Source organism: Ascoidea rubescens, assembly GCF_001661345.1.
Source record: "Ascoidea rubescens DSM 1968 unplaced genomic scaffold ASCRUscaffold_19, whole genome shotgun sequence".
In the NCBI taxonomy this organism is placed as follows: Eukaryota; Fungi; Ascomycota; class Saccharomycetes; order Ascoideales; family Ascoideaceae; genus Ascoidea; species Ascoidea rubescens.
This window is the reverse complement of record NW_017962931.1, coordinates 18,348-40,527: the sequence shown is the minus strand read 5'-3', so window position 1 is coordinate 40,527 and position 22,180 is coordinate 18,348. Positions and strand designations below refer to the sequence as shown.

The 22,180-nt window shown below is 32.9% G+C and overlaps 10 protein-coding genes and 1 non-coding gene across 11 annotated transcripts; 5 read left to right on the top strand and 6 right to left on the bottom strand.

The window, feature by feature from the left end:
* Positions 1-2,206: 2,206 nt before the first annotated feature.
* Positions 2,207-2,377, bottom strand: ASCRUDRAFT_82860 (uncharacterized protein; the record flags this gene model as incomplete). Its single annotated transcript, XM_020194790.1, has 1 exon — positions 2,207-2,377. One exon carries the CDS (start codon positions 2,375-2,377, stop codon positions 2,207-2,209), a length of 171 nt encoding a protein of 56 aa, XP_020044572.1.
* A 121-nt stretch (positions 2,378-2,498) lies between these two features.
* RCN2 (Rcn2p) lies at positions 2,499-3,570 on the top strand (the record flags this gene model as incomplete). Its single annotated transcript, XM_020194994.1, has 2 exons — positions 2,499-3,010; positions 3,116-3,570. The coding sequence occupies 2 exons, from the start codon at positions 2,499-2,501 to the stop codon at positions 3,321-3,323; spliced, it is 720 nt and encodes a 239-aa protein (XP_020044571.1). The 3' UTR covers positions 3,324-3,570.
* A 2,052-nt stretch (positions 3,571-5,622) lies between these two features.
* ASCRUDRAFT_82858 (uncharacterized protein) lies at positions 5,623-5,832 on the top strand (the record flags this gene model as incomplete). Its single annotated transcript, XM_020194788.1, has 1 exon — positions 5,623-5,832. One exon carries the CDS (start codon positions 5,623-5,625, stop codon positions 5,830-5,832), a length of 210 nt encoding a protein of 69 aa, XP_020044570.1.
* A 1,229-nt stretch (positions 5,833-7,061) lies between these two features.
* On the bottom strand, positions 7,062-8,671 carry ASCRUDRAFT_77968 (globin). The gene has a single exon (XM_020194082.1). It carries the CDS (start codon positions 8,514-8,516, stop codon positions 7,068-7,070), a length of 1,449 nt encoding a protein of 482 aa, XP_020044569.1. The 5' UTR covers positions 8,517-8,671; the 3' UTR covers positions 7,062-7,067.
* Positions 8,672-11,390: 2,719 nt separating this feature from the next.
* On the bottom strand, positions 11,391-12,863 carry ASCRUDRAFT_10311 (globin; the record flags this gene model as incomplete). Its single annotated transcript, XM_020188558.1, has 1 exon — positions 11,391-12,863. One exon carries the CDS (start codon positions 12,861-12,863, stop codon positions 11,391-11,393), a length of 1,473 nt encoding a protein of 490 aa, XP_020044568.1.
* A 603-nt stretch (positions 12,864-13,466) lies between these two features.
* Positions 13,467-13,625, bottom strand: ASCRUDRAFT_82855 (uncharacterized protein; the record flags this gene model as incomplete). Its single annotated transcript, XM_020194787.1, has 1 exon — positions 13,467-13,625. The coding sequence occupies one exon, from the start codon at positions 13,623-13,625 to the stop codon at positions 13,467-13,469; it is 159 nt and encodes a 52-aa protein (XP_020044567.1).
* Positions 13,626-14,636: 1,011 nt separating this feature from the next.
* Positions 14,637-17,107, bottom strand: GUS1 (glutamate--tRNA ligase GUS1). The gene has a single exon (XM_020194081.1). It carries the CDS (start codon positions 17,015-17,017, stop codon positions 14,819-14,821), a length of 2,199 nt encoding a protein of 732 aa, XP_020044566.1. The 5' UTR covers positions 17,018-17,107; the 3' UTR covers positions 14,637-14,818.
* Positions 17,104-18,136, top strand: ASCRUDRAFT_77964 (uncharacterized protein). The gene has a single exon (XM_020194080.1). It carries the CDS (start codon positions 17,350-17,352, stop codon positions 17,740-17,742), a length of 393 nt encoding a protein of 130 aa, XP_020044565.1. The 5' UTR covers positions 17,104-17,349; the 3' UTR covers positions 17,743-18,136.
* Positions 18,137-18,542: 406 nt separating this feature from the next.
* Positions 18,543-20,103, top strand: ASCRUDRAFT_93192 (uncharacterized protein; the record flags this gene model as incomplete). The annotated part of the gene is made up of 2 exons (XM_020195124.1): positions 18,543-18,714; positions 18,967-20,103. 2 exons carry the CDS (start codon positions 18,543-18,545, stop codon positions 20,061-20,063), a joined length of 1,269 nt encoding a protein of 422 aa, XP_020044564.1. The 3' UTR covers positions 20,064-20,103.
* A 494-nt stretch (positions 20,104-20,597) lies between these two features.
* FAF1 (Faf1p) lies at positions 20,598-21,908 on the bottom strand. Its single transcript, XM_020194079.1, has one exon. The coding sequence runs from the start codon at positions 21,882-21,884 to the stop codon at positions 20,904-20,906; it is 981 nt and encodes a 326-aa protein (XP_020044563.1). The 5' UTR covers positions 21,885-21,908; the 3' UTR covers positions 20,598-20,903.
* Positions 21,909-22,045: 137 nt separating this feature from the next.
* ASCRUDRAFT_t171 lies at positions 22,046-22,118 on the top strand. The gene has a single exon. It is a non-coding gene; the product is annotated as a tRNA-Phe (tRNA).
* Positions 22,119-22,180: the final 62 nt, after the last annotated feature.

Sequence of the window (22,180 nt, the reverse complement as noted above, 5' to 3'; positions counted from 1 at the left end):
TTGAAATTTTCCAATTTTATTCATGGGTTTTGTTTGTTTGGTTAGTTACTGATTTGTTTTATGACCAGATTCAAATTGGTTTTGGCAAATTTTATCTTTTAGCCTGGCAAAAATGATAAGGAATAACTGTTTTCTTTTCTTTTCTTTTCTTTTCTTTCCTTCTTTAAAGTTTGTCCTGTTAAAATGTCATTTCATTTATAACATGTCTTGTTTTCCCTGATTTACTTGTTTATCTATTCATTTCAAATAGAACCATTTCCACAGAACAAAACAGTAATCTAATCAGTCAATACTATAGAGACCATGCAATAAATCAGTAGTCAATTGGATTACATTGCTTTAATGCAATTTAAATACATGGTTATTTCAGCAGATTAAAAATACCATAAAACCTACCAATCTTTTTTTTTTTTATTTTTTTTATTGAATTATAAAATATAATCATTAATTGAAATATAGTTTGTTTTTTAGTTCTACTTATTTTCACTATTTTCAAAGCTAAGATCAAAAGCAAAATCCAATTCACAATTTACATAAATTGCAATTGTAAATCAATAGTAAATTCATTCTTTTTTTCATTTTCCATTTTCTTTGTTATCTATTTTCTTAATCAAAAACCCCTTAAGGTAATAAAGGCGATAAAGATGATTAAGATAATTTAAAGATGATTTATTTGAAATAACTTGAAATAGTTTGAAATAATTTGAAACATTGAAATAAACTGTTATTTATTCACTACTGTTATTCTTTAAACTTGATAATTATCGCAACTTCCTATTATATCTATCAATTACATCTATATATTGGTAAAAATAAATTCAAAAGACCCAAAAGAGTTATCTATAGAAAGAGCATTGACATATTATTTTTTGAAACTAAAATTAATCTTCGTCATCTACACGATTAAATTTATTATCATGTTTTTATTATTATTACTATTATGGAAATAATGGCAATAATGGCAATAATTAGGAACTAAATAAGAAAGAAAGCAAAGAAATGATGGTGAAAGTGAAAAAAAACAAAAGATGAAGTAATTCCATTTACTTGAATAATGATCTAATTGACAGATTATGGCAATTTTTTCTAAATAATAAAGAAGCATTAAGCTTGTAAAACTACTCAACACAATGCTTTTATGATTCACATACAAAAAAGCTGATTTTTCACTTAAAAGAATTAATATTATTCAAGTTAAAAAAGTTTTTGTCGATTATTTCAACTGTTTGACTGATTTTGAATTTTTATTGATTTGTTTTCCTTTGTCTTTGTTTTTTTTTGCAAATGAATATCACAAATATCATTTATGGTTTAATTTTGGGCACCAATGGGTTTATAGTTTATTTTTTGTTTAATCAATATCCAAAAAAATAAAAATAAATTGCTGTTAATTTGAATGCTTGATGAATATAAAAAGTAGGATATAAGTTATAGGATATAGGATAGGATATAGGTTATGTACAGAGTGAGCAAAGGGCAAAATAAAAATAAAATTGGGAGGAAAAACAAGAGTGACATTAAGAATAAACAAGTAGAAATTAACACAGGGAGTTCAATGTTATTCTCTATTCTGTATTCTTTAGTTTTTTGATTTAAGATTAGCTTGAATTAATTAATCAGTACCAGTATAACTATGATTTGCATTGGAAGTCAAAAGACCAAGGAATAAGATGTATTTCCCCACTGTTAACAGTACAAGAATACTGAGACGTCTATCATCATAAAATGATTCACCAAGCTACGAGTGCAATGATAGATACTATCAAAGTGGACCAATCAATCCACTCGTCTCCCTTCGTCTTCAGTACCAGGCTGACCTTCTCCAGACACAGAAGTGTTCTTCAGCAGCTCTCCAACAGTTCTTCAGTAATTATTCAGCAATTATCTAGCATTTGCTCATTACTTGTTTATTACTTCATCACCTCTTCACTCCTTCATCACTTTTTCACAGCTCTTCATCACTTTTTCACAGCTCTTCATCACCTCTGCATCTCATCGCTGACCTCTGCCCAGCTCAGCACCCACTGGCTCTTCTCCAGCACTGCCTCTGTTGTCCATCACCATCTTCTTCTTCGCTTCTTCTGCTCTTCTTCCTCTTCTCTTCTCTTCCCATCTTCCTCTGCTTCTTCGCCCCAGAAAAGATGCTCCCGGCGCTGGCTGTCATGCGTCTCGGCCCCGTCAGACTGAAGACCAACGGTACGTTTTTTTAGTGCGCGCTTGTCCACTGTGCACAAACCCCGCTGTTGTGGGAGGGGGTGTCGGTGTTTGGGGCTGAGATCGTCTCGCGGCTATAACCTTCAGAGGTCACCAAAACACAAACAGAAGATAAACAGAAGAAAAGAAAGAGAATAAACAGAATAAGCAGAATAAAAGCCATACCAATCAGAGCTAGCAGATATATAATCTGGATCAAAGCATATAAATACTCAGGCTGTGCTGACTCGATTCGCACTTCTCTTCTTCATACTTGATAATCTGTTTCCAACACTCACTTCACAATGTCAAACCTATCATCTAAACCAAAGACAACCATCATCATCTCCAACATTCAAAAAGATATTGACTTCAAGCAATTGTCAGCAGAAATAAAGGCAAAGGTCTACCAAAACGAGGAGATAAAGGCCAATAACGATCTCATTGAGTATTTCTCAGAGCTCCCTTCACTAAGCAGAATTGTTATTGTATTGGCAAATGAATTGTTATCCTTGAAAATTTTCACTTTGATAAAGGACTCCATAATCGTCAAGTTCAACTGGGACAACAAAAAAACTATTCAAATCAACTTGACAGAGACCCTAATTAGAAAGAAAAGCAATTCCTTTTCTTCTCTAGATACCAGCGACATCGACCAATTTCTTAGCGATGAGCACAATAAAATAGATCATATTGAATCCAGCACTCTTTATAAAGAACCAAAACCTGCAAAGAAATCAGCAAGTTATAATGAATTGCCCAAATTGAACATCCAAACCGAAATTTCACCCATTGACACTGATATTAATGATTCTTCGTATTCAAATGATAATAATATTAGCAATAATAATAATAGTAATAATAATAACAATAACAATAATAATAATAGTGGTAGTGGCAAAAATAATAAAAACAAATTGAGTTTAAACACTGAAGCTGCTATCTATTTCGACAACAAACCTCGTAAACGATCTGAATCAAAAGTTTTATATTCTCCTGCTAATTCATTATCGATAAACAACTCTGATATAAGTGGTAATAATTCTCCATCTCCCCTTAGTCCTGTAATAACTTTGGACGATTTTGATTTTGATTTCAAGACTCAGACTGAACCACAAGAAAAGTCATAAAGTTACCCAATTATAAAATTATAAAATTATAAAATTATAAAATTATAAAATCATAAAATTATAAACTAATGAAATAATTATTTAATTACTTACTTAATTGGTTTGTTGTTCTATCACTTGTCTCAATTAGAATAGTTGAAAAATCCTCTTTCATTCAATCTCAATTAATCTCTTTTTACCCAATTTATTATTTTTTTTAATTAGATTATTTTAAATTTTTCACATATTTTCCTGTAACCAATTAATTAAAATAAAACATTATTATTTTACAGGCTTCACTTTCTTTCTTTTTTTATCTTTTTCTTACTGTTTTATTGTTTCTCAAAATCGACTAATTTCAATACTTCAATTTCATTTTATTTCATCTGTCTCTTTGTATTTCGATCTAACCTGAATTTAGTCGTGAATCGCTTCTCTTTAATTTTCCTTTTAATTAATTCTTCCATGTAATATCTCCACGACTTCAGCGCTATCTGCTTGTGATCTCATTACGCTCTTATTAATGGTCCTCATACTTTTTTTTCTATCGAAAATGCATATTTTACTAGTTCTTCCACAGCTTACATGCACCTACATAGATCTACATGTATTTGAGTAGGGCTCTAATTTTCTGGTAATGTCCTGATAATAGGCATGTCTCACTATTTTCAGGAATCCACATATGCGCATATATGCACGCACAGATATATATTTATTCGGAATTTGGTTTCTACACATCTTTTGGCTCACCCTTCCAGATACTGCAGTCCTTCTCACTGTACTATCCGGATTATGATTTTAAAACCCCAGCGCTTCTCTGCGTAGAAACACGTCTTCATGCGTCTCGTACTTACTATTATATTAGGTCCCCCAAACTTTATTTTCACAATCTTTTTTTATTTTCTCGCATTCACAAATCAAAAATTCTCTCGAGTCTTCATCACACATTACTTCTTTATGTACATAATAATTTTCTCATAAATAATATATTATTATTTATCCTTTTTTGGCTCCTTTTATTCAATTAGATATTTAAACATCACAAGATATCACATATCATATCCTATAATATCCTGACTCTTCTCAATTCTATTGACTATCTACTGATTAATTTCAATCTTATTTGCTTTACTGGTTTTCCTTTTTGCCTTATTTCTTTCTCTTTCTTTTTACTTTATAGAAAAACAGACAAAGCAATTTTACTCCTATTTGAATTTTGGGGCAAGCTTCAAATCACAGAAAACTCATGGTCAAGTACATGTGCAATTATAATCATAATCATACTCATAATCACAATTATAACACTGATCCTGAATCTTTTTCTGACAATAAGGATTGCTTACTAAAAACTGTTGACATAAAGCCTAAAACAAGATAAAAGAGCAAGAGCAGAACAAACAAACACCAAAAACTCAAATATGTGATTTAATAATAAAGTCAATAAAGTCAAAAAGTCAAAAGAGAAAGAAAAAGAAAAAAAATGAAATGAAATTCAAATTCTTGATTCATTTAAAAGTTTTGGTTTTTACATTTCTGGAATTTTAATTATTGACACAGATTATCCAAAATACCACTGAATGTATTTTCATCTTGGTTGATGTTGAGTTAATACTTTGAATAGGTTTTATTTACCATCAACAAGCAAAAAAAACCCTAAAAACCAAAAACCAAAAAAAAAAATCAAAAAATATTAATAATAAATCTAATCTAATACCAAGTATTTGCGATATTTATTTTATTAGTATTGTTGCAAAGTTAACCAAGATTAATAAGTTCTAATTAGTAATTACAATTTTCAAAAGAACCAATATTTTGATGCCTATAAAGATCATCAATTTTGAAAGATCCAATTATTTGATTGTTTTTTTGTATTGAAAACTTTTGAAATAAATAGAGTAAAAAAAGAAACAAAAATATCTAGAATATCTAGAATATCTAAAATATTTAATCTAAATAAAGTAAAATCTTGATTATTTGTAAAGAATTTTAACCACACTCAGCAAAAATAAGTAACAGACATGTTTTATCATTGATAAGTCCATTTTTAGCCATGTCACAGCCATTTTAATTGCCATTGATTATCAACATGGTTCCAAAGTAATTTCAAAGTGATTCCAGAGTGATTACCAACATGACTATCAACATGATTATCATATAGATTATCATATAGATTACCATGATTATCAGTTCTAGTGGCTCAGATAACTTCCTTGAGTACAAATTAATACAAATACCACTCTGATTTGGCACTAGTTGCTTCATTTCCACTTGAACAGAGATTAGACCATCATTTGGGGGCAAAGGGCCTGCTTCTTCACCAATGGTTCCTCCAGCAGATACCCATTATCATTCGATTGTTTTCCTCAAGGCTTTTGCTGCCAACACTCCCCAATCTAAAAGTGCCATTAAGATTTTGCTCAAACTCATATATATGTTTAAGCTCTTGTTGGGGTCTAGTTTGATTGGCTGCTTCTCTCAATTAAACTTGGTCCAGCAGCCTAAAGTTCATCCTTTGGATCAAGTCCACTAAGTTTTGCTGCCCCAGCTGTGAAAGGGAGTCTGTTGGGCCAATAAAACTGCTTTCCAGTTACTTCTTTACATCGAGCTGAATTACCAGCTTTGCAGTTGTTTCAATCGCCTTCAATCGTTTCAATCAGCCCAATTGTCGACTTAGAATTGGTTATAAATTTAAAATTGGTTAGTTCACTCTGATTCAACAAAACAAAAGTTGACAGGTGAATTTTAGCTTATTATCTTTAGAAATGTAAAGCTAGCTTAGCAACAAAATCAGCAAAGTTTAGTACCAAATTTAGCTTTGAAATTGCTATTGTTTTTTTTACCTATTTCAATAACAAACATCAACTGGAGTAGAGTCAGGAATATTGGTTGAACCATTTTGGCTTTTTGAATTTTGCCTTGAAGTATTAGCTTAACTCATTTTAGAGAAACTTCAGAGAAATTTCAGGAAAACTTCATGAATAAATGAAATCGATTCAAGTGGAATTGAAATGGATATAATTATTGTTATGTATTATTGTGAAAGAAAACTGAGGAAATTCTTAATTTTTAAAACTATCTTTTTCCTGTTTAATTATTATTTAGAATCTTTTCTAGAAGGCGATTTTCTTTCCATGTCTTTATGTCTTTATGTCTTTATGACAATAAATGATTATTAGATTTGGAAAGAATAAAGAGATATTCATTTGCTATTCAATGAAATTTCAGCCCTTCAATAAATGAACGAAATACTCAATTCAAAACAAAAAATTGTAAATTTTATTTATTTATTTATTTATTTATTTATTTATTTATTTATTTATAGCAAGGCTTACAATTAATAATTGAGGAGGAGAATATGTATTGAACTGATCAATGATTGAAAGAAAAAAAAAAACTAAAACTAAGACAAAAAAATTCTAAAGTAAAAACGCCTTTAAATCAGAAAAAAATTTATACAGTTTATAAAAGTAAATAATAATAAATAGTAAAATAATTTATAATTAAAGAGAAATAAAATGACAAGCCAATAAATTAAGATAAAAGAATTAACCATCTAGAATTGTAAATTAGACTGAACTAAAATTACAAATTAATAATTACAATAACAACAAAAATACTAAAACAGATTAAAATTGCACACAATAAAGAAAATAAGAAATAAGAAATAAGAAATAAGAAATAAGAAAATAAAATTAGTCATAATACAACAAATTAATAAGAAAAACAAAAAACAAAGACTAATTATCTGGAAGAATATTTGCTTCTTTAGATATAATATTTGATTGATTGATTTGAGTTATTGGTGGCTGATTGAAAAGAGAAGTTTTTAATTAGAGATTTTTTATGTTTAATGACTTTTTTCTTAGTTTCAGGGCCATTTAGCATTGAGAAATCGGATAGGGTTGTGCTTATCAGATAAGAATCATTGTTGTTGTTGTTGTTTTTGTTTGAGTAATTATTGTAATTATTGTAATTATTGTAATTATTGTAGTTATTGTAGGTTGTGCTATTGCTGAGAATATTTTCATGGGAGGTTGAGTAATTTGAATTGTTGTAGGAGTTGTAATTGTAAAAGTTGTGGGCAGTCAAGTGGATGTTTGTCTCCATCACATCGTCGTTGGTTGTGATGGTGTGGTCAAAGGGATTGTAGTCCACTGGAGAAGCTGAGGAGTTCCAGTTGTTAAAGTCTTGGATAGTATTGTTGTTGACACACAATTCTTCAGGCAAAATGGAAGTTGTATCACAAGCATGGTACATTATGTTGGCAATGTAGCAGAATAACTTTGTCCACAAGTACTCTAGTAGGGGAGTGAACAAGAGGCCAAAACTATCAGAGATGACCTTATTCAAGCAGATACCAAGGTCTTCGTAAAATTCTTTGGTAGCACCCAAGGTTCTACCATGTCTTCTGCCCAATTTAATTAAAAAGTCTTGCAATTTGGACAAATCGTCGAGGTTGAAGATGGCCATTTTAAAGATACCAGTAAAGGCAGTTCTGTGTCTGGCAGGAGGTAGTTGTGATCTCAAAGGAGGATTGATGATCAAGACTTGGTCGTACACTCTGTTCCAAAAATCAACAGTTTCAAATAGAGAGCAGAAGTTTTTGTATTCTTGTTTATCAACGACTTCTTGAATGTTGTCGTAGATTAAGGAGGCATCTATGTTGCAAAGATTGATTTCATCAGCAAGGGATTCGTTCCAGGCTTTTCTTAGAAGTTGTTTTTCATGGAAGGATAGTTTCAAGTCAAAGTTATTTTGGGAGTTGTTGTTGGTGTTGTTGTTGCTATTTATTGTGCTATTAGTTTTTGTGGTTGTGCTTTGAGTATCATTAGCAGAGCGAAGACTTTTGTTTCTTACCAACGAGTTTGAGGAAAGAGAGGAGTGTGTGTTTTCAATGTTGCTGAAGGTTCCAGTGTTGGTTGAGACCCTTGATAAGGAGGAGTTTGAGTCAGTTTTAATTGAGGTTGAGAGGGAGGATTCCTCAGTGATGGTGGGAGTAGGAGAGTGGGAGTGAAGATGATTGTAGCTATTTGGGTTTGAGATGATGGGAGATAGCTGGGAGACTATTGATAAGGATCTTGCGTTTGCAAGAGAGTTTGCATCTTTGGTATTATAGGACTCATGAAGAGAGGATTGGTCGATGTTATCAGGTTTTATGGAGAAGGAGGCATGTTTGAGGAATCTGTTGAAGTATCTTCTTTTGGATAAGGACATTTTGAGTGGTGAATTATATGAGACAAAAGTGTGCTATTATTTGCTTATTGTTAGCAAGTTTAATTAAAATTAGATTAAAAATAAAATAAAATAAAATAAAATTAAATAAAACAAAACAAAACAAATTAAATTAAATTAAATTAAATTAAATTAAATTAAATTAAATTAAGAGTATTGGGAAAAAATGAAGGGAAGGGGAGATGAATATTTATATAAATTAAAGGATCGATAAAAAATAAGTAAATAATAAAAATAGGATGAAGGAATAGCAGAAAGGACCTAATAGGTAAATAGAATGGAATAAATGGAAATAACAATTTTAATTTCACATAAATCCAATCTTTGAAGTTATAAAATTTATCCAGTATAAAATTTATAAAACCAAAATAGTAAGTAGTTTTATACCTGTGAATTAACATTTAGCAATTTGACTTTTAGACCACAAAAAATTGACAAAATTAACAAAATTCTAGCAAATCTAAAAGTGAGATTTCAAAGAATCTAAAAAGCCCATGTTGCTGCTATGCTATGCCATGTTCTTGTTGCACTCCTAGTTGAGATAAAGCTGGAGGAGGGAAAGCAAAGCAGAGGACCCAGGCAGCTCTTCTAGCACCAGCTTCTGCCTCTGTCTCTGCCTCTGCTGCAGCTGCTTCTTCTCTAGCAGGACGTGTCTCCTCAGCTGAAACAGCCATGAAGCACGCTGATCTGAACACTGGGGCCATCAGAGTATTCCTTAGAGGTTGAGAGAGCAGAGCTGGCGTATTCTCTTACGACACAGTGCAATTCTAGCTCTTCTTTTGAAGCTGCTGCTTACCAGAATATCGAGCTCTGTGTCGCTACTCCGGAGTCATATTCCGCTGGAGGGCAACGCAAACACCTTCGTTTGCCGCCGGGATTTCACCACAGGCAGCAGAAAGCTAGAAGCAGAAGCACCACAGCGAACAGCCAATCAGCGCGCATGCTCGGAGCAGGGCCAGAGAAGAAACGCACTGAAAACGCAGATTCACCTCAAGGTCGGTGCTGAGTTTGAAAAGAGCGGTCTGCACAACCGGGACATGTGTGCACGCACACGCACACGCATGCATGTGTGTTGCGCATGTTGGAACTTGCCCAGAAACCTGCAGAACACTCGTCCTAGACACACTGCCTGCCCCGACTTGTGGTTTCGGATCACAGAGGCCTGGTTTCTTGTTCCTGTCCCAAAGACGCCATGCAGGGCTCTATTGTCCGGCTATCACAGAACACACCCGCATAAGACAGTACCTCACCCTTTCTAGAAGGAGATAATCTATTGGCTGCTTTCTGGATCCGGATTTTGCTCACTTCTGAGGTTTTGTGTTTTCGTCTCCTAAAACCACAAAATGTTGCCAAAAGAGGTAGTGAATATGGATATTCAACCATATAAATCTGTGAACAAAGACCAATTATTCCATTCTTTTGTTTTTCGAGATAAATTAAATATCGATATCCTGTACCCAATTTCTTTTTCTTAGACACCAATTCTAAACTATAAACATATTCTTTCATCTCTCTCTTATTCTTCCACATTTACCAAGTTTTTTTTGCATTTAAAATTGGCTGCGGCAGTCTATTATTTGTTCCAGCAATGCTTCATCGAAAATCGTTCCCTGATTCTGATAAACAAAATATTCCAAGTATCATAATATTCCAAATATCATAAAGTGTCATCAATCATCATAAAATATTATCATAAAGTATTATCAAATACCATTGCAAATGTCCTCTGTTATCAAATGTTATTCTCAATTCTCGAAATTGGTACAATGAATTCACAATTAAAAAAACAAAGAACATTCCTTTTTTATGTGTTTGATCATCAATATTTCAATCTAAAAACCAATCGCATCTTGCTCTTTGGAATTTACTTTCTATTAATAAGATCCACTAAATTAAATAATATTACAAATAATATTGTAAAAAGAAACAAAAGAAATTAAATAAAATAATAAAATAATAAAATAATAAAATAATAAAATGAAAAAATAATAAAATGAAAAAAATTGCTAGTTATCCCTTTTTTTTAATCTCTTGTTTAATCCTTTATTTAATTTTAATTATTTAGTTAATTTTAAAAAAATTTTCATTTAATTTTTGTAAAAAAATTATCCAATTATTTACTTATTTCTACTCAATTTACTCGCTTTTAAGCAATATTTATTGATGTAATCTCATCAGCTTAATTTTCAACACTAGTTTATCCATTCACCAAAATGTTATTCAATTAAAATTACAATCATTCATCATTTACAAATTATAAATTAAAATTCAAGACATTAAAGTAACAAACTAAAATTTTCTCAATCTCTGTTCCGTTTTTTTTATCCAAATAGTTATCAAAAGACTTGCTTCTAAAGTTTGTTTCGACCTTTTGGAAAAAATCAACTTTTAGGATCCTAAAACATCCATCTTAAAAGATTTATATTCCTCATCCAATCCTGTTGCTTTACCTCTTACCGAGAATATTTCTTTTCCTTAAAAGATTAAACTAAATCTTTATTTATTTATTTATGTAATACTCTTTGAAATATATCCCAATTCCATATCATTATACCATTTTTCCTCAAATTTAATCTACATTTTGCAAAATTGGAATTTTATAACAAAAAAGGGCATTTAATTTAATTTGATTTAATTTAATTTTAATTTAATTCAAACCTAATTTAATCTAATTTGATTATAAATTTATTATAAACTACTTAACAAGTCGAACAAATTGAACAAATTGAAGAAAAAAAAAAAAAGTAAACTGAAACTGAAACAATAATCCTAAACCAATCAATGAATAAAAGAAATGAACAAAAGAATTGAAGACAAAACAAAATAAAAAAGCAATAAAAATCAAATTACATATAATCAAAAAAAACCATTTGTTAAATTAGATTCAGGTCGCACAGACCCATTAACATTGTTTCTATAGTTATTCGTCGAGCTGTTGGTAAATGATGACTTTTTATTCAACCTTCTGTCCTTGTCTCTGATTTTGGTCAGACTCCTCTCTCTTCTCGATACAATAGAATTTCGGTTATTGTTATAGTTATTGTTTCCACTTTTTCTTTGATTAATGTTTAAAATGTCACTATACTGCGAGAAAAAGTTCATGGCTGAATCATCGAGTTCTGGAGCATGGTTTTCCTCTTCTGGTAAAATGGTGTCGATATTGCAAGCATCAATCATTGTGTTGGCTAGAAAACAATATAAAGATATCCAGACATGTTCAATCTCAGGGCTAAAAGCTTCTCCAAATCTTTCATTTAATGTTCTCATTATTGCCACTCCCAAATCCTGAAAGAAATTGGGTTCGGCTCCGAAGATAATTCCATGTCTTCTGCCTATTCCACCAAGATAATCAACGAGCACAGACAAGTCTTCAGAGTTCAAGACTGCCATTCTGAGAATACCAGTGAAATAAATTGCTTGGTGAGATGGTGGGGGCAAAAAGCCATTTAGTTCTGGGTTGATTAAAAAGGCGTTGTTTTGAATCTCATTCCAAAACTGAATCGAACTAAATACTTCAGATAGGGAGTTTATCTTGGAGTCTTCGTCGACCAATTGTAAAATTCCATCGACCTTTTCATATGGTGGAGATATGTTTTCGTTCCAACTCTGTCTCAATATGGATATTTCAGCTGGGGATAGTTTTAAAACTACTAGTTGGTTGTTTGAATAGTCGCTGACTGTGCTTAGGGTGTTTTCCATATTGGATGAATTGGATGCTCCAAAGCTATCGAGTTCAGTTAGGGAGGGACTCGACGAATGGATTACGTTTGAATATGATCGATGTAATTGAGAAGTCGAGTAGTTATTGTTGCTGTTAATTATTGTATTGAAATTGCTGGTATTGATATTGATATTGACATTGTTAGCAGAAAGATTGTTATTGCTAAGGTTATTGAGGTTGTTGAAGCTATTGCTGTTGCTGTTGCTGTTGCCGTTGCCGTTGCCGTTGTTGCTGTTGTTGTTGCTGCTGCTGGTATTGCTGTTGTTGCTATTGCTGTTGTTGAGTGTGTTGATTGTGGTTGTGCTTATTGAGGAGTTCTTTGAGTGGTAGTGGTTGAGGGACATGTTGCTGATGCTTGAACTGCTGCTTATTACGTGGTTTTGGTATCTTGAAGAAGGGATGTTAGGCAAAGGCAAGGAATCAAAAGCGTCTTCGTTGATTATGGAGGAGACAGTGCTGGTGATAATTGATTGAGTCATGTTGAAGTTGGAAGCTTGTTCAGCAGCAGCAGCTATTTCTCTTTCCATTTCCAATTGCTTTTCCAATTCTTTTTGCTTTTCTCTTTCCAGCTGCTTTGATTTAAACATTCTTCCAAATCTTAGAGACATTTTGAATGATGCTATTTGGTTGGTGTGAGTTGAATGTGTACAAGATATATTGGTGGTATATGGAGGGGGAAAAAAGTGGAAAAAAAAAATAATTTCAAGAGGGATATGATACAATAGCAAGTATTTTGTAGTGATAAAATGGGAAATCGATTTGGTATAAATAGTTGAAGCAGAAAAAAAAAAAAAGCAGAAAAAAACAACAAAAAAGCAGAAAGCCAAAGAGATATGTTTGAGAAAATTATTAAAGAAGGCGACAATTTGAGCAAAGTTTAAAAAAAAGCAGAGCACAATACCCAGCTAGCGTACTGAGATAAAGACATAGGAGCAGATATTGCAGAATATAAAAGAATAACAAGAAAGAGCAAATAAGATTGAGCAATTTAATAGTTTTTCCATAAGCTAGCTAAAATGTCAGCTTAACGATTGTTAGACAATCAGCTGAAGAAAACAGCGAGTGATAGCTCTTACTGGCCCATTTGTTACAAAAGTGAATAACCTGTAGAAAAACGATATAACTCAAACGAATATAGGTCTGTGGATACTGGTATGGTTGGCCAATAAGTGTGGTCTTAAAGGACGACCTGAAGCCTTTAAGGTTGCAAGTTATCTTTGCGCAAACAAAGTCGTCGTGGAGCACTTGTGAGCACTCGCAAATCGCCAATAGAGACCTTGTTCTGATGGCCCACAACTGCCAGACTCCAGCTGGCAGTGCTGCCTGAAGGCCTGGAGGCCTGGAGGTGCTGGTGCTGGTGCTACAGGCATGTTGGAGAATAAGGGAATAGTCGATGGAGGTTTGCGATGTGAACACTGCTGGAATTCAGTGGTCGAGCTGTGTTAACCACAGCATAGTCGCCAGGTCCCAGCAGCAGACACTCAACACTCGCTGGAAGTAATCTCAGCACAGCAGACGAAATAGCTCCCTGAAACACTCTGAACAATGCCACTGATTCCAAGACATGATGGGCTAATCTGCACTGCTGAAGATGAATGGCTCTTGCAATTAGTCTCCGGCAAATCACATCCCTCGTTGTCCTATGAGCAGCCAAAGGATAAGCTGATCTCTTGATAAAGCTTTAGTGAATGGCGACGAAGCCCAATCTCATCCGGTGTCGTTTCATGTCGAATTACCAGTCTTATCGAATCATATCATGCTCGCTGGTAGCAGTTTCAACATTTCCCGGTTATTTTTTACCAGAATGCCAATCTTAATATATATTTAGACACCAGCTGAGATTCTCGTCCCTTTCGTCTCGATTTTTAGTGAGAACAACCGACATTCTTGAGCCCGTTGAAAGCAGAAGCTGCTATTCTATCCAGAACTCGTTTACGCGATGAGAAATTCCGGCTACTTTTTTCTTTTCTTCACTTCTTAAACAGCCATCTAATTGCTCTCTCAGACAACCGTACTGAAAAATACGGCTTTTTTCATTTTCTAACCCGGAACGTCTAACCGCAACCCTACGGATGATATATATACGGACGGTGCTTCCGACGAAGCCTCGTAAAATGCTTTTCTGAGCAACGTCCCCGAATAATGTCCCCCGAAGTGTCCCAAAATCCGCCTCAACTGGAGGCTTAGCGAACAGTGCGAGCGTTCGAACAGGCGTGGTGATTCCTCTGCTGTTCGCGCAAAGCAGCAGTCCTCGGACCAAAACTTGCAGCACTTCCAACACTTCCAACGCTTCCAACAACTTATGCCCGGTGTCTCAGGGAATTTGGGAGTTTGTGAGTTTGTGTGCACAAAATTACGCTGTGTGCATAAAAGGTTTACTTCTCAACAGCATGTACTAGAGTGAACTAATTGATGTATAATATTTAAAACAAGTTTAATAACAATCCAAAGAAAATGGATCCAAAACAAATTTCAAATTTCAAAACAAAATCTAAAAGAAAAGAAAAAAAAAAGAAAAACAACCTTGAAATACAATAAAGATAAATACATAATTCTTCCACTTCTATTTCTTATTACCATACTTGCTTACAGTTTTACCATCTGGAACAGTAAAGAAAACAGCTGGCGATGATTCTGTAGCCGCTTTATCAAGACGGTAGTATCCCTTTCTTTCAAATTGAATAATGTCTCCTTCTTTCATTTGAGACACATTTACATCACCGTAAGCTGGAGTATGGAATTCTGTCTTTGGGGTAAGGAAATCCTCAAAGTTATCACCTTCATCCAATTTGTCCTTGGTAATTAAATGGTCAAAATCAACTAGATCCAATTCAACTTTATCGTCCGTATTAGCCAACCAAGTTATCTTTTTTTTAGTTTTACGGAAATCACCCTGTAGATTCAATTTACCTTGAATTTCCTTAACAACTTCACTTGTTTCATCTTTAACAACGTTCACAATAACAATGTTACCCCAATCCATTAGTGTGATTTCTTTATCGCCATCTGTTGCAATAGCCAATGCATCATCTTGATCAATTAACAAACTTGATGTGTAAATCACATCCTTCTCGCCAACATCAGGGTTCTTTTTATGCTTGGGTCTTTTTTCAATGGTCTTTTCTGTTGGCCCATCGCTTAAACTAATCAAACAAGCATCTTTCTTGAAAACTGCTGTGTGTCTTGGAGCAATTGGATCAATGACTTTTTTATTAAATGCCCAAATTGATGACCAGTCCAAATTGATAATATTCTTAGATGGTCCTTGACTGATAACAAAATCTGTCAACCCCTTCACAGTCATCCCACGTCTTCTAACACCTCGAACCGTTGGAAATCTTGGATCGTCCCAGTTTGAAACGTACTTTTTATCAACAAACCATTGCAATTTTCTCTTTGATAATAATGTTCTAACAAAATTGACTCTTGCAAAATCCCAAATATGAACAGGTCTTAAATGCAACGCTTCTTGCATCCAAACATATTGCGGATTACGATCTCTGTATTCAATGGTTCTTAATGCATGTGTCACACCTTCAATCGAATCAACAACAGGAACACAAAAATCATAGGTTGGATACATTTTCCATTGAGTCCCAGTTCGGTGGTGAGGAATTAAATTACATCTGTAAATCACTGGATCTCTAAGAGCTTTATTTGGAATGTCATAAGAGATCTTAGCTCGTAAACAATACGTCAAACCCTTTTCAGTGGCATTTTTCATTTCATTGGTGAAAATGTCCAAATTTTCTTCAACCGACGCATCTCTTCTTTTGGATTTAATACCATCCATTCTTTCAGCTCTCATTGTTTCTAATGGTGTATCATCACAATAGGCTTTGTTTTCTTTAATCATGTTAATAGCGAGGTTGTACATTTCGTCAAAGTAGTCCGAAGAAAAGGTTAGTCTGTCACCTTTAATACCCAACAATTGCAAATCCTCAATGATTGAGTCTTGGTATTCCATTTTTTCCTTTGCTGGGTTAGTATCATCGAATCTTATAATCAATTTACCATGGTACATGTCCGCAAAGTATTTATTAAGAATAGCAGCCTTAGCATGTCCAATGTGGAGATATCCAGAAGGCTCAGGAGGAAATCTAGTAACGACTTTACCATCTTGAGCGTCTTTTAAGTCGATATTGAAATTAGCCTTGTGCGTCTTTTTGGATGAATTGTTATTGCCATTATTTGATGCAGAAGCAGATTTTTTGCCTTTGCCTTTGTTTTTGTTTGAGTTGAGTAGTTTGAATCCATTGAATTGAGTAATTGAAGATTGAATTGAAGCAATTGAATCGATCAAATTAAACCAACGTGTTATATTGATGTAATTACCGGATTTAATGATTGAGAGAAGGATAGGATTTGATTTGATTATTCCAAAAATGGCCAAATCTGCGAGAGAGATTGAATAATCAATTACATATGTTCTCAAGTTCAAATGGTTATTCAAAGTAATTAAATCCTTTGATAAATCATTGAAGTTTTTCTTGATTAGATTGGCCAACGCGAAATCTACCCAGTTTTCGATAATTGAATCAAATTTGAAATAGTCCGGGAACAAACTGGAGATGTAGATTAAAGAGGATTTAATGTCATCAATCTTGATATCATTTTCGTTATTCAACAACAATGAAATCTTGCTGGAATTTGAAATCTTTTCAACAAAATCAACCTTGATTGAGGAATCAGGAATCAAACCTAAGGCAAGGAAAGTTGGATAGGCAACAACGTCAGCCTTTACAGCAATGGTGCAGCTCATTTTTAATTGATTCAGCTTCCAACAGTTATATTACAAAACACCACAGAGATATCGAGGATATTCACAGTAATAACAAGTTCTTGCAGTTAAGGCCACTGAAAAGCGATGCTTAAATAGCTGAAAAATTTCTTTGAATTTTGGTTTACTCACAGGACGGGCGGCTGTTCCCAATACGGCAGTATCATGTGCGTCTTCTGCAGCAGGAAAATGCACAAATACGCGTCTTTAGAAAGCAGCGAATTTTTTCCCGTTTGAATAAGCTCCAGGCACGATTGCCTAATTGGGAGACGACCCGCGGTGCTGATACCGAGGGGTATTTCCCGATTGGGCGAATGAGTCACTTTGCGCTGGGACAACAGGTGGTTTTGGTGCGTGGTTTGGGAAGGAAAGAGAGGAAAGAGAAGAAAGAGGGAGAGGGAGAGAGGAAGAGAGAAAAGGGAAAAACGAAGGACGAGGGTGAAGAGCATGGGAATAGGAAGGGGAGAGAAGAGACAGAGAAACTGCCTCAGAGCAGATCAGTGTTTTTGTCTCAGGACGAATTCAGTGCGAAACATCCGAGCTGTGGCCGATGGGCGAGAGCCGAAGAAGCAGAAGAAGCACAGGAAGCAGAGACAGCAGAGGAAGAAGATCTACACCACTGCTTTAGAGTGTCTCAGCTGCGAAGCTCATCTGGCTGCGTTGCTCGTTTCAGCTCGCTGGGAATAACACAGAATTCTCCCAAATGAACCCACATTTGCTGTTTTGCATTTTGTTTTGCATCTTGTTTTGCAGCTTTTGCTGCTTTACTGCCTCTGCCCCAAATCACAATTCCAAAGCTAGTGCTTGATGAATGGTTCCATGGTGGATTTAATGAATAAATGGCCACCTTATTTGAATAATTTACCTGAGTAATTTGCTCTTATATACTCATTTCATCTAACTTAGTGAATAACATGCATTGTTTCCCATTAATCACCATTATTATACATCAACCACCATTATCCACCATTAATTTCTAATTATAATTGAAGATTTAAAGATTTATTTTATTTCCAGAAATCTTAAATCAACTCAATTTAGTTTCCACTTAATTTTCTTTTAATTTTCTTCCAATCTTCTCTCACTTTTCCTTAAATTTTCCATAGAATTTCATCCAATTTGGGCGTTTGGCTTTTATTCGATTAAATATTCTAGTATATTTACTACCCATTTACAAAATTCAATAATCTTAATAATCCCAATAATCTTAATTTCAATAGTTTCCATAGTATTCAAAAATGCAAAATTACAAAAAAAAAAAAGAAGAATAATAGCAAATCATTAATTAAATTAATAAAAATTATTTATTAATGATTTGTATTTGTATTTGTATTTGTATTTATATTTATATTTATATTTATATTTAAATTACCCACATCATCTCCAATCTTTCTTCTTTTTATTTGTCATCTTAAATTTATATTTAACCTATTATTGTTTTCTTCTTCGATTTATTTCTCATCATCCATCTTTATCTTTTATATCAACAACGATCAATAACAGCAAAATGTCGTTTGGTTTCAGAAAAATGTTCAAGCACTCAAATTCAGCCAAACATGAAAGAGACCCAAAAAAATACAACAGTGATAACCAATCTGATGTAATATCTTACTATTCTTTTGCAACGAAAGACAATAGTACAAAAGACGATTATTCACTCAGTAGCAACAGCGATATTGGTCAAAACATAATAAGCTCCCATAATTCAAATCCAAACTTATTATCAAACTCTTTATCAACTTCCTTTTACTTCTTGAAGAATAAAAACCCAAATAAAACTGTCATTCATGATAACACTTCAGTAGCTTCCTCACTTTACACTCTATCCAAAAAAAACGACTCAATTCTTGATTCATCAAATCAAATTACTCTCAATGATCACATCGATACAAACACATCCTCGATCTCTTCCAATATTGACCAGTTTTCAGTCTCTTCCAACAACTCCTCAATTAAATCTTCTCCAATCAAAAAAACCTCCATTTTAACTAAAAACAACCTTACAAAAACCAACACCAACACCAGCAACAGCAATAACGACTCACTATTGAAATTCACCCCAGATGAAATGGCTTTACTAAGAAAAACCTGGAATGAAAATTTAATTCCTCCTGTCCAAACTGTCGATGGCTACTTGAAAATCACTGATAAAAACTCAAAGATAAACTCTTTCTCTCATGTCTTCACTTCGATCCAGTTTTGGAATGAAATCCATTCAAATGCCTTTCTTATCAACCCTGATTTAGATGGCCTCTTACCATCTGTTAACCACCAGGCTCTTCATTTCGCTGGCATCCTAAGAATGGCCATCCTAAATCTTGAAGACTTGTCTGGCTTGAGCGATTATCTTGGTGCAATAGGCAGAAGACATGGAATTATCTTTGGCACTGAACCAAGATTCTTTCAGGAATTGGGTATAGCTGTCTTCAAATCCCTCTACGAAAGATTTGGCGATGCTTTCACCCCAGAAATTGAAAACCTTTGGATAGCTTTATACTCATTTATTGCAAATACAATGATTGAAGCATGTAGTATCGATGTCAAATTAAATGACGATGGCTCTTTCTCCCCTACCAATACCCCCAAAATCACTATAAATAATACCACTAATACCAATATCAACAACATCAAAGATACTCAAGCCAATAATTGCAACCCAAACACTGCTGCCAATAATTACAGCTACAGCTACAACTACAATTACAATTACAACAACAGTGCTATCAATATTAACTCCAGCAATAAACCAAACCCAACTCGTATTCTACATCATACTCCCAATCAAAATCTAAATATTACTCACAACAATAACAGTATTAGCACCACCATTGGGAAACACCATTTAAGGAGAAATATCAGCGAAAAAGACAACGAAAAATATGCCATTGAGCATCTGAAAGTTGATTCAATATTTACAAAAAAAAGAGAATCATTTCTTACAAAACATGAAAGAAGAAAAGCTGAAAGAGAAGCAGCTCTTAATGAAAGACTTGAAAAATCTTCAGTTAATAAACTTTCTTTTTACTGATTCATTTTTATTTTTTATTTTTTATTTTTTTATTTTTTTTTTATTTATTCATACAATTGAGCCTGTATTATTTTCAATATTTTATTTAATCATCCTTCCGAGACTTTTTTTGTTCCCTTTATTCAATTTATCATTTCCTTTGCATCATTTTTTTTCAAAATAATTTTTGAATACTTTTTAAGCTAATTTACTCTTATGTTTTTATGCTGATCAATTCTGTTTGTTATTTAGCACTTTTTCACTTCATTCTTGAATTTTATTAATTCATTCACAGTTCTTTTACATCAAAGACATATTATCGGTAATAAATATACATACTTTTATTCACTTAAAACAAATTTCATTATATATTAATTTCAAAATAGGACATTCCTCTTAAAAAAGTGAATTTTTTGTAAAAAAAATGAAACGAAAATATATTATTATAAGACATCATTTCAAAGATTCATACATTGTTATTCAAATTTTTATTCTATGTTTAATAAATTAATGGATTTATGGATTGATTAGTTACAACATAATTATTAAATGTCCATCTCTTACAAGTATTGAATATTCTCTCAGATTAAGTGCGTAGCTTTGATAATTTTACAGAATTGTACCAATGTTTATAAATAACAAAAATAAGATTAGCTTACTATAATCTTATTATAAATACATTCAAAATTAACAAAAAAAACAAACTGTCTAAGATTCAACACGAAGCGAGAATTATCAACAACCATTTTTTATTCTTTCGGTATTGGTTTCGCCTCAGTTAACTTTGGATTCATATCACTTCAGATAGTAACTACAGCCTATATGTATTCCAACTCTATCATTATATAAATAACATGAATCCTATCTACCATAAATCCTATCTATATCTTTTTTACTTAATTGTAGACCATTCTTGGTAAATTTACCAAGTGAATTGATTTTAAGACCCCTTGATCTAACTTTATTTTTTTCCTTTAACTGTTTTTTGCCTAATGTATATTTACCGATTTTATCTGATTTTAAAGTTATTTTAGAAGAATTGGACAAATCTAAATCCCTTAATTCATATTTTTTGTTTTTAGCTAGAACAATTCCACCTTCTTTTGCCATTGATTCATGATTTTGAATTCTCTGAATTTGCTTTTTCTTCATTTCTTTCCTAATTTTCATGGGAACTTTATCTAATTTCTTTCTACTAGAATCTTCGGATAAATTGCTTAATTTTTGATGCATTGCCTTTAGTTTCAATTTACCAACTGGCTGACCATCATGAAAATTCTCATTAATAGTCTTCAACGTCACATCTACACCCGAGTAGGTATTAGATAAAATTCCAGATGATAGAATATGTGATTCAGATAATAATTTTTGTAGTTGAACATCATTCTTCAAATTTTCCATTTCGTTAACATCCTCGCTTTTAATTGATTCTTCTAATTTGTTTATGGATTTGATTGTCTTTTGTTTATTTATTGTATTAATATCAGGAATTCTACCCAATTTTGATAGTTTTTTATCTTCTTTGGATACTATTGTTCTATTTTGATTATCATTAAATTTTACCACAACAGGCTTATATTGTTGTTTCTGAATAGATTTTTCGGGTACTACATCATCAAACCCCTTAAACTCTTCATCTTCAGACTCGATGCTATCACTTAGAAAGCTGTTATCGTCTGTAGTATTATCTTGTTCATCCGAACTTTCATCGTTTGAGCTCAATGATTCAGTATGGCTGCTATCGTTATTCTTGAAACCAAAGTCCACAGGCTCAAATTGAGCTTCAAAATTCTTCCTCTGGATTTCTAATAGTCTAAGATACTCCTTATCTTCTTTGGTCATGACGAATAAACTGGCAGTGAAAATCTCTGCCTTCTCTTTCTTGGATCAACCATCAATTGCTATAAAAAAATTTACAAAATGTAAAACCAAAACAATGGGTTTGAGAATAAATAAATATTTTTAATATGTAAAAAAGTAAAAGAATATTTGAGGCAAAGGTAGCGGTTTTAGCTCAGTCGGGAGAGCGTCAGACTGAAGATCTGAAGGTCCTGTGTTCGATCCACAGAAATCGCATCTTTTTCCCAATTTTTTGTTTTAAAAGAAGATATTTTAGCTGGTTATATCAGGTGAAATGT